Here is a 15,906-nt window from a genome sequence, read left to right on the forward strand (position 1 = left end):
AAATGATCATATGCGTTATACATTCTAATTTTAACCACAGTCCTTGCATATTCCAACATACTTGGAGTGATAAAAAAAATAAATACACTCTTCAGTGTGTATCAATGCTTGATGTTGTTTGGAGAATGTTAAATAAGTGAAAATATTGCTTCTAGAACTTTCCTTTACTGGTCAGAATTTAAGTGTCTTCATACAGATATTGAGGCTATAAGTGTGTATGGATTAATACACATATCCTTCACAGATTCAATACAAGAGCTCTCAAAAACACACACACCAGCAGTGTAGTGAGCACAGCCTTTCTTTAAAATAACTTTTTAAAACACACCAGAAAATTGTATTCATAATATTGTTAAAAATAATTTGGGGCCGGTGGACACATGGTGAAGCTACTTGATTTGGTGCAGGGGATCAGCTTTCTATTGGTAGATCTGAGCTCACGAGGCCAGCTCTCACTCACGGGGCTAGATCCAGCCCCTCGCGCTGGCTTCCTGCCCTTACCTCTGGGGAAAGGTGACCTGCTCAGAGATTCAACCTCATTTCTTTATACATATTTTTCAGGCATCAATGCATAGGCACATCCCTTTAAAAATATATTAAGGTCCCCAAAAAGGGGTGAATTAACTTTGTCACTCTGGCATAGTTATGAGAATACAATGCCATACACCCTGTCAGAATGCAATAAATATTTATTGGTGATTTTCTTTACTTATTCAATAACATAGGGTTCAGAATCTTTTGTTTCCCATTTTTTCCCTGATTTGATGTTATAGCTTATAATAAGCAAGGCAGCCACTCAGATTATGAAACATGGCAGTATGTTGGCTGGAGTTTGGTATACATATCATATCAAAACAGAATCTTCACACAGTGGACCTCAAATTCTGGAAGGCTGATGCACCTTTGTGGGCCGTGGGCGTTGGCTCCGTGTTAATAACCGTAGAACTTTCCGTGTAATCGGGAGCCTGACATTGTTTGAGGCCATTTAATCCCAACTATGCTAACCTCAAGAGTCACTGCATATATTTCTCTGTGACATTGGGAGACAAAGTATTAATCCAGGACACATCATCTCAAAGCTGACACACATGTCTACGTTCATCTCCAAAAGTATATGAATTGCATATATTTGTTCGCATTCATCAAGTCCATTTATGCAGGAAAACAAAGGCTACTTGTATTCCATTTGGGGTTACCAGACAAATTCCATCCCCTTCTCTCTCTCTCCATCAAGGAACTGGTGATTCAGATGAGGCGTTCGATCAGAATTCGTGACTCGGATGATGGACTGTCACTTGGATGGGTTTATATTCTAAGATGACTCCATCACTACGGTGAAAGCGCTTCTGCTCAAAGCTGTGTAGTTACTTATTCAGGTTAGTGTGGCAGCTACAAAATACAACATCAATACAGACATTTAACATTTCCAGGTTGGCTCTCTAAGGGGATGGGCATGGTCTCCAGGCCCACTATCTTGTGTGGCTCTTCATCTCAGAACTGGTGGAACACCAGAACCCTCCAGGTGTAGCATTCCAGAACATTCACAGGCAGTTCTAAGCATGAGGTTATACACACGCACACGCACGCACACGCACCCACACACACTCTCACACCTATGTACACACATCGAAACAGATAGTCAGCTCATATTTAGTCTAGGAAAAAAAATATATTTATATCACTGCAATGGCACACCCTGGGTAAAATGGTACTTCAGCAATGCATATCAGAGGCAGCTCACGGGAACTGGCTTTGCTTTGTGTGGTGGCACCTGACCTGGTGTCCGTAGTAAAACCTGCAGCCTTCGGCCACCTGCTGCCACACTGACGCAGCAGTGCACAGCGGGGAGGTGTGGAAATACATATAAATAAACCACAGGGAGCTCGGGAACGAGGGTTCTGCAGAGCTGGAGCTGCGAGACAGTGCGTTCCTCAGTGCAACCAGAGAACGGACGCCGAACCTTGAAAGCTGGCCGTTTCTTTCACTGGAAAGGGGATTTGAAAGTCAGAGGTTTATTTTTTCAGGTATTGGGTGCTGCTTCATCAGTGTCTCTGCTCCAGAACTGGCACCGTGGAAGCAGAAGAAATACATTTAGAAGGAACCGAGGAGGGTGTGTTCTGTTTTCTTCTATGGGCTTTGTAATCAACAGGAAGGGCTGTGAGGCCAAGATAGCAGAATCTACTCCCTGCAGAGAAAAGAATAAGACTTTAGACAAAGCATCAGCCGATATCGCCAGCCAGATGGCCACCCATGCTGCAGGAAAGAATGTAGGTACATAGAAGTTGGTAGGGCTCAGTAAGAAGTAGCCCAGGAGGGAGATCGTGAATTCTTATTTTCTCCTCTGAAAAATGACAGCCATGACCACCAAAACATGAGGTATCTTTGCAGCTTAACTAGCACTACTCTGAAGAAGGTAGTATCCTTATCCCGATGACATAGACGAGGACAGCGTCTCACGGGGAGGTCCGCTCTCTACTCGTGGGCATAGTGCTGAGGTGGCAACGCTGGATGAGAGCCCCACACAGTCTGCGTCCACAGCCCTGTGCCAACAGCCTCTCTTTGAAATAAAAATCCTGACTTGTTAGGGTTCAGTTGTGCCAGATGAGAAGGGCTCAGAGTTGGTGAAAGGCAAACTGTACTACTGTAAAGGCCTGGACACTAGCACCCCAAACTGTCTCGGGAACACATGTATTTGGAAATATCCCTATCTGCCAATAGTCAACACTAGATTATTGAAAGAAAATGCAAAGTCAGAAAGTATAAATATTGGATGCTTTTCTTAAAAAGAAAGTGACTTCTAATGAATGAGATTCTCTCATCAGTACAAGATCCATACAATCTGCATGGACCAGGCAGATCTCGAGAGGGAACCTGGGGCCCTGGGCACAGTGAAGGTTTGGTTGCAACATTGAGAATGGTTTGGGGGCTCAAACCTACCAAGAACTCATCTGCCACAGATGCCCCATTAGTCTGGAAGTGAACAAGGCTGGCACAATGCAGGGAAATCGCTGGGGCTCCTCATCTGCCAAATAATCAACTCAACCCCAAAGAAGCCATTTCCTCTACTTTCCTTTGTGACAATTGTTAAGAGTGCTTCTTGGACTCTGTGTCCCCCAGAGCAGTGGCCGCGCTTGGCAGTCGCAAGTGTAGAGCAAGAATGAGGACCAAAATGTATCTTTACAGACAATGTTTCTTATTTTTGTTAAACCATCTATTTATTTGTTTGTATAGGTATGTATTTTTTTTTTTTTATTGTGTGAGGGAGACCAATCACATTTAGTTTCTTCTAGGTAAATGACCCTTATTTAAACTTGTAGAAAATACTTTAGTCTATTTAGAAAGAGAGAAATAAAGTTTTCTTATGAAATAGTATAAAAATCATAGAAATGACTTTTTAACCAATTAAACATCATAAATGTGGGTAGGGGTGTAACTACCAAGGTCTCTAAGAAGCCGCTTGTCAACATCATTCATTTGAACAGTTAATGAAGAAAATGAAAGAAAAGGGATCAGATCTATTTCCCCCGTTTCTTCTCTGGAAATCAGTAAGTCTGTGAAATGTAGTTCTGCAGCCTGAAGAAGCAGGGATTTCATCAGGCAGGCGTGTACTTATATGAAAGAGAAGGAGAACATGAATACGATCTTAAGACTCAGATGCAGTACAACCAACACCACGTGGATATGCAAACTTTGTAAAGAGGATGATCTTTTGCTATGAGAAAGCCCGTTCTAAGAGGAGAGTAGTTTAAAAAACACATGTCTCCTTTCAGTTTGCCAACTCCTTCTTCCCAACCCCCAGATATAAATGCATAGTATTTAAATAGATTTGTAATATTAAGTGGGCTATTGGGTGTTCTGTGTATGTGAACAGGATTGGATGTTGGAAGAGAGAAATGTGGGAAGGTCAAGGCTTACATCTACCCGATGCCAGACTAGGAGTGGAGAAAAATAAACCTTCTTTTCTCCTTGGCATTCAGGCAACTCCTTCATCGTAAGGAATTGCTGGAACAAAGACCAGACAAAGCATGTGGTCTATGTGGGATCATCGGTAAAAAAAATGTGACTCAATAAACAAAGCACTGTCCCTTTGAGTCAGCCATGAAGACATCAAAGTGCCATTAGTATCCAGTTCCTTTCACTGCAATGGAGTCTAACTCGTGCATGCTGCTCTTTCCTTTATAAAATAACACATTTAATGAGTTCCAAGGCTAAATAATGCAGGAGCCATTTGATACGTCACCATTTTTTGTGTAGATACACACTGACGCCCAAACACCCATAAATCCTAATCAAGTGGAGAGCCTTCATCAGCATGGCGCACACCGCTGAACTTCACCTGGCCCCACTCTGCCATGTTGCAATGAAACACTTGGATTCACAGTGAAAAATGGAGGACTAACACTTGGGAAACTGTGGAGGAAGAGTATACCTCTCTTACGTGAAGTTTATAGCCCACATCAGAGTATTTCACATACACTTGGGAAAGGTGTTATTATTCAAGTATCATTATCTCTCATTTACAGGTGGAGGAACTGAGTTATAAAGAAATGAGGACTGAACTTCCCAGAGTCAACATCTCAGTTGGCCTTAGAATCGTAGCTGTCTGGATGCCAGAGTCTGGCTCCGTGCTCTGGGGAACAAAGCAAGATTTCCATTGTCCTCACATGACTCTTCCAAAACGTGTACCTTGGTGGAAGCCGTGGAGTTGAACACCTACTGCTGCTGGATGGGATTTTAGACACTTGGGTAGTCAGTCCCTCACTGGCTTTGCCATTGGCCTGCACTCTAACTCCCACCTGTGTTAACATTAGGGTTCTGAAGGCAACCTTAGAATGAAAGTCTCACATTCCATCCACCCTTCTTTCAATCCCTGCCTGACTATTTCATTGAAAGAGATACTTACTGAGAAGTAAAATGACACCAGCATAGAATATCTTAGAACTGACATCCTCTCCTTTAACACATTCTGCTTTAATATGTTCAATGTTTAGAAAAATACTTCCGGTCTTAAGTGGTTGAATTTAAGAAAGTAAAATGTTTAATTATTCAATCAATATATGCAAGGTAACATTCTCTTTTTACTTCTAAGATAATGCCATAATGCTTCTTATTTGAATTAGTCTGTGAAGATTAATATAAAATACTCCACAGCTTTGCTGAAAGAAAAAACATTATACACTTAAAAACAAAAAAACAAATAAAAAAATCCCCAATATACATTATCTACATTTATCAGCTTTTAACATGAATATCCAGAACTTCCTCCCAGATTTTAGCAAAAGTGGTGGTGAAACAAAAATTGGTGAAGCAGTTTAAAAAACAAATTTCATATTCCTTCTGAACAGAAAAGCCTTTATAACTACTGCTGCAAAAGGTTTTGTACCAAACTGTCATGATTTGACAGCATCAAATTTAACATTCTCTGCTCCATAAGAAATAGCTTTCAGGATAAAACCAAGAGGGAAAAAAGGTCATTAAAATCAGCCAAGCTGTTGTTTAAAAGTGATAAAAATGGAAGTTAAAAAAAAAAGTTAAAATTTGTCTAGTCCAAAAAGTTAGGCTTTTGGCTTTTAGGAATGAACAAAGCCATCTATTTTACATGTTTCAAGAAGAAAAGTCTGGGATTAAAATAGAAGTATCTTAAGATTAATAGGCTTTCTGAATGGAAAACTTGTTTTTTTAGTAGGTTACTTTCTGATAATGAGCAAATCTGAGTAAGTTCTAAGTCTCACCGTTGACATGTAGCTAAAACCTCCCTGGCTCACCCTGTGGGTACAAGGGCTACTAGGGCAGGACATAAAAATGAAACTAATGGAAAGAAAGCATTCTCAGCTGCTGCAAAAGAATGGGGCATGTGCATGACCCCATAAGGTTGGAGGTCACTACCTGGTACCCAGAAGATGCTCAGTTAATAGGTGTGCCATGGAGGGCAGGGAAGGGCCGGAGGAAGCCTGCGTAAGAGGACGCACCACCAGGAGGGCTCCAACCCCTTGACCGCACACTTCATGTCTTCCCAGAGAACAGCAGGAAAGCCATATTGGTTTTGGTCTCCTCTCTCCTTGTGAAGAGAGGATCGAAATATTGAAAGAACCCCAAACTACCTGATCAACATGAAGAAAGTATTGACCGATCAGTGTTTCACATAAGATCAAGTTTCAAAGCAACAATGTTTTCATCAGAGCAAGGTTCGCTGCTGTTTTGCTGTTGTTTGCCTTACCTTGGGGATCCGGGTCTGCTTCCTCAAAGAAGGTTAGTGTGAAAGTTCCCTATTCAAGATTGTCACAGTCCGCTGTCCAGAAGGTCGTTACGGGGAGTTCGTAGAGCCCCGATCTAAGACTTCATGTGGCACAGCCACAGGCCCAAAGAAACAGACCTCGTTTGTCCAGTCAGGGGTACGTATGGTGCTCGGGTTTTATTATTATTTTCTCTAAACCCACTTTCCTTTCTTGTTCATCCCCTCAAGTCATCACAACCCACCAAGTGGCCCGAGTGCTGAAGGAGAAACAGGGCAGCCACCTGGTTTCGCGGGGGCTCTTCCCCCTGGCATGAGCCCAGCCTTCAAAGCTACAAGCGGGTCCTTCGCAATGTTCCTGGGCGTGGTCTTCATTCCAGTGACAGAGGGAGGACGGTCATTTATGCCACAAACAAAACACGATGGTAGTCATTCCGAATGGAGAGAGGGTCCGAGGTCCCGGAGGAGCTCAGCGTCTGGCAGCAAACACCTGGGAGGCGGAGTCCTACTTGCACAGGGACACGTATCTTACAAACGGGGGTGGACGGAGTCCTGAGAAACAACTCGTTCCAGGTCGGATTCCACGACGGGGGTCATTTCTGGAAGCCCCGGTTTCCAGCGTCTGTACACCAAGCAACACTGCAGATAGATTTTTTTTTTTTTTTTTTTTTTAATTTCAGAGGGCGAAGACGAAGTAAAAAAAGTGCAGTTCTTCAATTAAAGTGCATGGATGAGGTAAACTAATTTCGAGAGTTTTGAGTTTTGTTCAGTCCTGGCTCAGACAGGGACCATTCTGCCGTGTATCTGCTGCATCCGGGTCCGCATCGCCTGGACGCTGCTCAAGATCTTATTCTGGTGGGAGACCGCTGTGATGCCAATCCGTGCCAGGTCACTGTACAAGGGCAGAGGGGGAGGGAGAGCACGTTACCAGGGCTGGGCAGCTCTTTTCTGGGCTTCATGCAGACACACGTGTGAATCAGCCACAGTTCATACAGCACAACAAGGCAGGTGTATTGACATGTTTAATGAAGCAATTTGATGCAATAATGTAGGTGCTTTATAAAGACTGCATAAAATGATACTTTAACTAAAAGGCATTCCAGTTTTGTTTTGTGTGTGTGTGGTTTTTGTTTTGTTGTGTTTTTTTTGATGGGTAAGATGATTATGCAGCTCAAAGCAAAGAAAGGAAAATACTATGAAATCTAGATTTACCCTTTTGTGTTACATCGCTGAGTACTTACTCCTGGTTCATGTGCACTGCGGCCTCTAGTGTGGTATAACCAGCAGCTGTGAAATTATCCTTATACCGGTCCATTTTAATGGCCTGGAGCCAATCACCCACCGATACCATGGCGGAGAACTCAGGGGAGCTTGGATCCAACAAGGCAGTGTTGGGTCTGGAAATGGAGTGAGAAGGAGAAGACAGAGCTATCAGTGAGACAGCAAGACTCAGAAGCCAGACTGCCTGAGACAGAGATGGGGAGCCGAAACATCAAGGCAGGCTTTAGATGCAGTAACCATGTCCAAGGTCATCACCTGATTGTTTTTCTTTTTGCCCCCAATTTCACAACACTTTTAAAATCATCCATCGCCCTACTTGTCCTTCACACTTTTGTTTCATGTGAACCTCTTAATGCATTAATAATCATAGCAGTTTTGTTTTTGTTTTTTTAACATCCTAGCCCGGGGTAAAGATTGGAGGAGCCCTTGTAGCTGTAACTGATTCAGTCTTTGCAGAAAGAGTCCAGACCCCGCCAGCACTGAATATTACAGACTTTAGTTCAGCAACTATGGAAACCCCAGTGAAGTATGAGTAAGGAAAACTGGAAGTTTCAATCCCACAGACTGGATGGAAGGAGGAAGCAGCAAGAGTTCAGGTCCAACGTGCTCCCAGCCAGGTTTGCAGGCAGTCTCCGTGCATTAAAAAAAAATAACGTGGGACAGCAGGGAGTTAATCCCCTTTAATCAACCCATGCCTGGGCAGCACGCGTGCCAAGACTGGAAGGAAGAATGGCCACTTTGATCACTGTTTAGACTGTGGAATGTGCTTCTGTATCCCCTGGCTGGGGCTCCTACATAATCATTTCAACAAAATCTGAGTACATTTATTAACTTACTCATTAGTTGACGCATTTCTCAAGCCAGGTGTTTTTTAGGTCATTGTTAAGAGCGACTACAGTTGAAGGCAGGAATTCTGCCATTCTTCAGAGTTTTGATATATAATAAATCATCTATTAATGAAAAGTATTTGGTAACAGACTCATAGTCACCTTCATCGTAAAATACCTAATAATCACAGGGTAGACCGTCACAGGGTTCTCTATACCACCCTTAACATAAATTCTGTACGGCAATACTGCTACTGAAGTTATATTTTCTTAAAGTTCCCTTTTCTCTAGAAACTATGGAATAAAATATACCCTTACATTTTGACATGACTTTTATCCTGAAACTATTTTGTTTGAACTAAAACATTTAAATCAGAAGTATATCATCATTGCTGAATTTTCAACCAAAAAAGTTATTTTCTTGTACAAATAATAAAGTCAGAATAATGTCTTGATTCATTTTCTACATAGCAGAATTTGTCCAATTCCACTTTTCATTTTAACTTTTACCAAAGTTATTTTGATTTGCATTACCTCCTTTTTATGAAAATATTTTAACAAAGACTTGTTTCATCAATTATTTCTGAGCCCAAATAATACCTTCCTTTTCTATTACCTCATTTATATCCAATTTTGTAAGTAAATTCTGTAGATTTTCATCACAAGGATAATCAAAATTTAATTCTGCCTCTCATTTTGAGTCAGTAACAAATATTACTACATAGAATGTTAGATGTTAGTGTTGAATATTTATCAATTCAAATATTCATTATCAAACAAGGAGCAACAGCTTGCATTTACTTCTAACTTTAAGCCAAGAACACTAATAGACCATATGTAAACTCTAGGTACCTTAGAAGGTCAAAATGACCTCAGGATGAAAACATCCTCACTCCGTATCACTAAACTCTAAGGGGTAGTACTCTCAAGCTTGTTCTGGGAGTCTCTGTGCTCTCTGTGGAACAGCATGACATTTGCCTAATTTCGTGCACAGTTACATATCACGTTACACTACTCGCCATATCAGCAAGTGGTGATAAGCATCAAAGCTTTTTAAGTATCACCAGGGGGAAAAGAAAAGATTAGCATTGAGAAAAGTTTATCCAATCATTCATTTTGTCCAGTACTTTGGTGCTAAGCACACATTATGGAATATTGGTAGCAGAATGGTCTATGCCATCAAGGAGAATCTCCAAGCACTGGCCTTAGGACTCTCAGACATAATACGTGGTATCTAGAATTGGGGGTGTAAAAGGTTTACATTGAAATAGAATAAGCCAGCTATACAGAAACCTGCTTTAGAGCCATCAATTTTCACCCTGTCAGTGAACAGAAGAACAGAAATGAGCCCAGAAATGGTAGATTTCTTTTTAGGTCACACAGCTACCACGGGGCAGGAGTAAAATGTGAATCCAACCCAATGTTAATGCAGAAGAGATTGACATTGAACTCTTTGTATAGTGGCCAAAGCTAAGGGATCTGAAAGCCTAAAAGAGAACAGAAGGTACCTCTGCTGTTTGCTCCAAATGCTTTTTTTCATGCATTGTAATAATAAGTGTAGTCCTTCTCATTTATGAACTCTAGGCTAGGTTTTCAAAAGAAAGACTAGAGAGAACATCATAGTGTTGGCCAAGACAAGAAGGGCTTGCATAGTGTGGGAAGAATGCCCTCCTGTTTTTAACACAGGGTCATGATGAAAGAGACACCTTGGAGAAGTGCAGACTTGGAAGAATGGATGCCTCACCTTGTGCAGACCTGAATCACCAGGTCCTATTGCTCTTGTCCTTGTAAATCATTTAACTGATTAAGAATGATATATTTTTACTATTATTATTTTTTTGATGGAGCTGGTATCTAGGTGTCCTGAACCGTAAGCCAGTAAAACTCAGCCCCCATGAAGAAGGTTCCTGTTGAATATTGCAGTATCTTTAGCTTCTTTCTGTACAGATACACTTTATTCTGTTCTTCCCAATGAAATAACTACCTCTTTTATAGGTGACTCAATCCCTATTGCTTTTTTTAATCTTCACCTGAGGATATTTTCCCATTTTTTCTTCAGTTAGAGTGGGAGTGAGAGAGAGAGAGAGAGAGAGAGAAACATCAACTGGTTGCAACCAAGGGACATGACCTTGACCAGAATCGAACCTGTGACTCTTTGGTCCGTGGGCTGATGCTCTAACCACTGAGAAAACTGGCCAGGTCTTCAATCACTATAGCTTTTAAAATCCTTCTCAAACATTCATCTGCATGCCTTGCAACTTGATCAGTTTCTATCTTGATCCTGTTTCCTGCTCTTCTTGACAGACTCAGAAAAGAGAAACTTGAGCAACTGAAACCGAAGGCATCTCTTTCAAGAATTAAGACTTTATAAGTCAATTTAAAAATTGCAGCACACAAAGAGCTGTCCTCTAATCCTTACTTTTTGCAAACTAAATGTTTCTTTCCCTTTTCAAAATACAGCATCTAGTAACCTGAATATCTTCCAAAAGTACATGTCATCCCTCTTCCAAAATTTCCAGGTCCAGCAACATAAAATAAGCACTTGAGTTATTTTGTTGTTGCTTTAAAAAAAAAAAAAATTGTTTTTCTTACTACTCCTTGAGGCCTGACAGGTATTTGGCTCTTTGAAATGGTGAAGCGAACTACCATAAATACTCCACTAATTGAGAAAGAAACCACCCAGGTTGCAGAGAGTTGTGAAGTGACCTCTTAGTAAAAGGCAGGAATTCCGTGAGTCACCAGTTGCCTGCCATCTCTAATGTAATCTTTCATACATCACTGTTCGCTAAGCATGGCTCACCTGGAGCTCTCAGTCCCCGTCCTCTTCAAGCTGCTGGGGTTGCGGATGAGTTTGTCCAACATGTTGACAATCTGCCCAAATTTAGGCCTATCGCTCCTCTCCTTCTGCCAGCAGTCCAGCATCAGCTGGTGGAGTGCAATGGGGCAGTCCATTGGAGGGGGTAGCCGATATCCTTCCTCAATGGCTTTAATCACCTATTGAAGAAAACAGAATGGTATGTTAAGCTGCCAGGCAAGCTGTGGTTAGCAGTTCACCCTCCTAATGGGCAAGTTCCCTGTGCATTAAGCTGCCAGCAAGCTTGAGCATGGGAACACCTCCAATTCCTTCACAGAAGCCAAGCTGGACCTGAGTATTGCTGGCAACCAGGTAGGTGAGGCCAGCTGTTGCTATGAGGTGTTCTCAAATGGCAGGTCAAGCCAACTTGAAACTCTGAAATGAAGATGCAGCAATGTGCTAGTGATGAGAACCCCATTAGATCAACAACATGGTGCTGGTCTACCCCTCAGAAATCACAAGGCAAGGACTGTCTCTACTCTGCTACCCAGCATCTTCAAAAAACTCTTCGGACAAAGAGACCTTAATCTTGTTAAAGACCTTCCTTAGGAAGCATTAAGAGTTGCCTCCAGAATGGAAGTCCCTTTGCATCATTTTAGGCCTGGGTCTTCCTGCTCAGGCAGGTAATGGTCAAAACCAGAGACCGCCTTTCAGACCTCCTGATCCAGAAGACACTGCCAAGCTCTGGAATAACACACTCCTCAATCTTTCTAGACGCCTACCCTACTTCGTACTTTGGGGAAACCAAAATACACCAATATGCAAATTCTGTACCTCTTTCTTTGTCTCTGTTGGCTGTCATTTGACCCTGGTAAATGTGTAAGTAGATTAAAAAAAAGAGAGAGAGAAAGACAGCAAAAAAAAAAAAATTTAATCTTCTGTTGGGACACCTATATTTTAAAGGGGACGTTGACATATTTAAGGAGAAAAGTTATAATGGTAGGTCATAATTGTCTTACTGCCCAGAGTGGTCTCCCTGCCTACTGAGACAGAAATAAATCATTCAACAGTCTTTTTTTTCCCCTCTAATTCTAATTTTTCTAATCTGTCTTCACAGGTATTACGTATTTTTCTTATTGACTTTTCTCTAAACCCCTGTTCTTCATGGTGTAAATCTTTGTAATGCAATACGCCATGACTCATGCCAAATTTAAAGAGGGGAATTACTTCATCATCTCTGCGCTACTCATAAACTTTGTTTATGGATATCCTATGAGATTCTGGAGGTGTTTTTGCTTGTTTGGGGATTTTAAAAGTTTTATTTGTTTTACATTCTTCTTTTTCCCCCCACCCAAACAATAGTTTCTATCGAAACAACCAGTGGCAATAGTCATCTCAATGACCACACTGCATTCACCCTGAGGTGCGTCTATCTACACCTGAATAATCAGCCTTCAACACAAAATGGTCAGTTCATCTGAGCCCAGTTTCTATGTCCCAGTATGATTTCTTGTCTTTTTAACCAGCACGCTATTTCCGTTTAACAGCCATCTTGTGATTTCTTGAGCCCTCTGATCCTTTTCTTCCCATGTATTTTGGCCAATATGCTGTTGCATTGGCATTTATTTACTTCTCCTTCTCAAGTAGACTTCGGTAGGCTTCCTTACTGAACATCATTCTACTTATCTGGTAATCACATTACGTCAGCTTAATTCCCTCACTTTTTTTGTCTTTCCAGGTGCGTGGTAGTTGACTCTAGACTTGCTGAAAACATTTTAGATTGAATTGATGGCAAGGCGAGCACCACTGGGCTGAGGCCAGGGTAACACAATTTGCTAGAAACCCTCAAACTGCTGAATATTCTTTCATTAGCTCCGTATCCACTGCCAGTTTGGAAGATGGCTGGTGGGTGGACAAAGCATATTTTCTCAGTTTACTGCTGAATGTTTAAGGGGGCAGAGGATTCAAACCAACAAAAATTTTTGGTAGGTCTGACATATTTTCAACAGTCACTTTGACTTATTCACCATATGCCAAATTCTACTTATGAAAGTAATTCTCCAGTTGCATTTCCTATTGATCCCTGTTCTACACACAATCCAACACCAAGATAAATACACAGGAATGCGAGATCAATATTATTTGTGAAGAGAAAAGGCTTCAGGTGCTTTTTCATGGATAAAGCCAGACAACTGAAATTTTAAAACAACCAAAAATACAGGTCTAAAAATATTTAGGGCTGGAAAACGAACACAACCTTTCGATGATCTGCTGTTGTGAGCATTTAACCATGACTCGCAACTGAAAAAAGGGAAAGTTTCAATAGCAAGTGATGAAATAAGGAAATTCACACATCACTTGCTCTTTTAAGTGGTTTGTCCCTCTAAAAGTCTCTAACCCAAAACCAAATGTTGCTACAGGAAAGGTACTTGAAGGTGTCCGCACAGCCTCATCACATCAAGCAACAGATCACACGGCATTCACATCCATGGTCTTTTCTGCCTTGTGACTCTCTACCCACTATCCTGGCTGCTGTCTTTCCTCCCATTGGCTACCAACACTCCTTTACAATCTACAGATAATCCAGTGTCAACACAACCATTCCTCTTGATCTTCTTAGAGACTTCTTTTTGCTCCACTAGACATGGAGTTCATTAGCTTCTCTATTGCTCTGAACCTCCTTTTATTGATAAGGCAATGAGCATCCTGTTTCTTAAATATACCTGATTCTTCCCTGAACTGTCAAGGCTTTGGAAGTCCCTGTTTCAGGACATGGCAGGTGTTTAACAGATAGCTTTTTCTAAAATATAGTTTTTATTGATATTGAATACCATACATCTATCAACACTCTATGCTAACATTCTACCTCATATATATAAAAAAATTTTAAAGTCCAAAGAGTGTTCATTTTATTGTGATCTGATTTCTAACCCTTCCAGAACTAACTAAAACCTTTCCAGAATTAGCTAATAAGTGTCCCAGGAAGACCCACTGGTCTAGGTTTTTTTTTTTTTTTTTTTTTTGGTCCTTTCTCACTGGAGATGTTTGTAATTAAATTCTATTACTCTGGAATCTTATTAGTGTCATCATTGAATGCTTTTCTGAAATTGCAGGCATTGTGGATACTCCCTTACGAAGTAGTCCAGATGGTACATTTAAAGGGATGTGCATAATTTACAAAGGGTCATTTAGTGAAGCTTTATTTTACAGTCCTCAAGGGGGCAAGCTCTAATTACAACTCTGTCAGCTTTAAAATATTCACTAGCTTTCTTGCAATAAACCTTTCATGTCAATTTTATCACATGTGAAATGAGTGTTTTTCATATATCCTTGTATTTTCTTAAAACTCAAAGTTAAATTTTGTTTCAGTATGAATTCGGAAGATAACGAAGTTGAAATACTGTTCCATGTCACTAATCTAATGCATCTGTCTGAATCTATCTCCCATCCTATAACCTTTAGGCAATGTAATTTCGGTCCTTAAAATCTACCACAAGAAGCTTTAACTACATCACTAGACGCATTTGTATTAAGAATCTTGAGTTCAATGTATCATTTCAAGCTCAACCCGCCCTCCATCACACACTAATGCGAAACTTCCTGAATCTCAATGCAAAGGCATATATTTCAGAACGTAAAGACTTACGTCTTGATTGGACATATCCCAATAGGGTCTCTCTCCGTAAGACATCACTTCCCACATAACGATTCCGTAGCTCCATACATCACTTGCTGATGTGAATTTACGATAGGCAATTGCTTCTGGCGCGGTCCACCGGATAGGAATCTTGCCACCCTAGGAATGTTTGAGCCGTAAGTCATTCCTGAAGTACATTACCGATGTGCCATTTTAGTTTCTGAATGTTGTCCCTGTTTGCCAAGCAGGACCAAAGCATACCTGAGATAGCTCTCCAAACAATAACAAGAGACTTGTTTATTTTAACTGAAGTCTTCCAGGAAGAGACAGCTCTCCTCAGATGTTTTCTTTTGTCACAGGGAAGTGAACAAGTAATCTGTTTAATTAATTTTTAAAAGCCTACCAATTATCTGAGCTCTGCTTAAGGCAATAATGTGGAAGAAAAGGAATCTCAGGTTTTAAGAGGTACCGTTCGCCATGGTGTATCAGCAGATGGCAGCTGATAATCGTTTTGATTTCTTTTGAAATTTTGCCACCCAGCAGCACAGAGGCAATATTTAGTTTTGCTCCTAAAGTCATGAACTAAGAAGTTAAAATGAACGTTTCCATCCGTCATGCTCTCGTCCTCCTCTTGCATGGCACGAGAACCATGCCCAGCAGAGCTGGAAGACGACGTCAGACAGGCTCACGGAGGAAGACAAATAAGGGCAGACACTAGAGTCATCACTGACTTTAATAAAGTCAGGGTAGGATTTTGGTTACCATCTAATAAAAAAAAAAAAAAAACCTGCAAAATTGGTAAAGCAACTGACGATTACCTAGGAAAAGTTTAAAATGCTTTCTTCTGTCGCCCAAATGTCTTTGGTTTTAACCGAGTTTCACATTTCCTCGGTTCCATCTGGGGAAATTACTTCAACTTGAATTCAGACCCTTAAGCTGATCAAGAGGATATAATTTAAAAGTTGCTTTGTTAGGGCTACTAAACAGGACAATATACTGTATTGGAAATAGCACTTATTCACTGTAATTTACTCTGAAAACTCAGTGTATCACGTTTATACGTGTGACATACAGGACATTTGGGCTGCCTCCGCCTTCCTTAAATATTTGGCTAAGGTTTTATCTATGTAAATGT

General features: G+C 40.9%; 1 protein-coding gene across 1 annotated transcript in view; it reads right to left on the reverse strand.

Annotated features, from left to right (window-relative positions):
• Window positions 1–337: 337 nt before the first annotated feature.
• Window positions 338–15,906, reverse strand: part of EPHA4 (EPH receptor A4) — a 138,816-nt gene continuing 123,247 nt past the window's right edge. Inside the window, exons 14-18 of the mRNA XM_036254352.1 lie at window positions 14,781–14,930; window positions 11,141–11,334; window positions 7,474–7,629; window positions 6,218–7,124; window positions 338–2,185 (exon numbers count right to left, since the gene is read on the reverse strand). Coding sequence (XP_036110245.1) covers window positions 7,010–7,124; window positions 7,474–7,629; window positions 11,141–11,334; window positions 14,781–14,930 — 615 coding nt within the window. The 3' untranslated portion in view covers window positions 338–2,185; window positions 6,218–7,009. The remainder of the gene's footprint in view (window positions 2,186–6,217; window positions 7,125–7,473; window positions 7,630–11,140; window positions 11,335–14,780; window positions 14,931–15,906) is intronic.

This window comes from Molossus molossus, unplaced genomic scaffold (genome assembly GCF_014108415.1).
Source record: "Molossus molossus isolate mMolMol1 unplaced genomic scaffold, mMolMol1.p scaffold_m16_p_11, whole genome shotgun sequence".
NCBI lineage: Eukaryota > Metazoa > Chordata > Mammalia > Chiroptera > Molossidae > Molossus > Molossus molossus.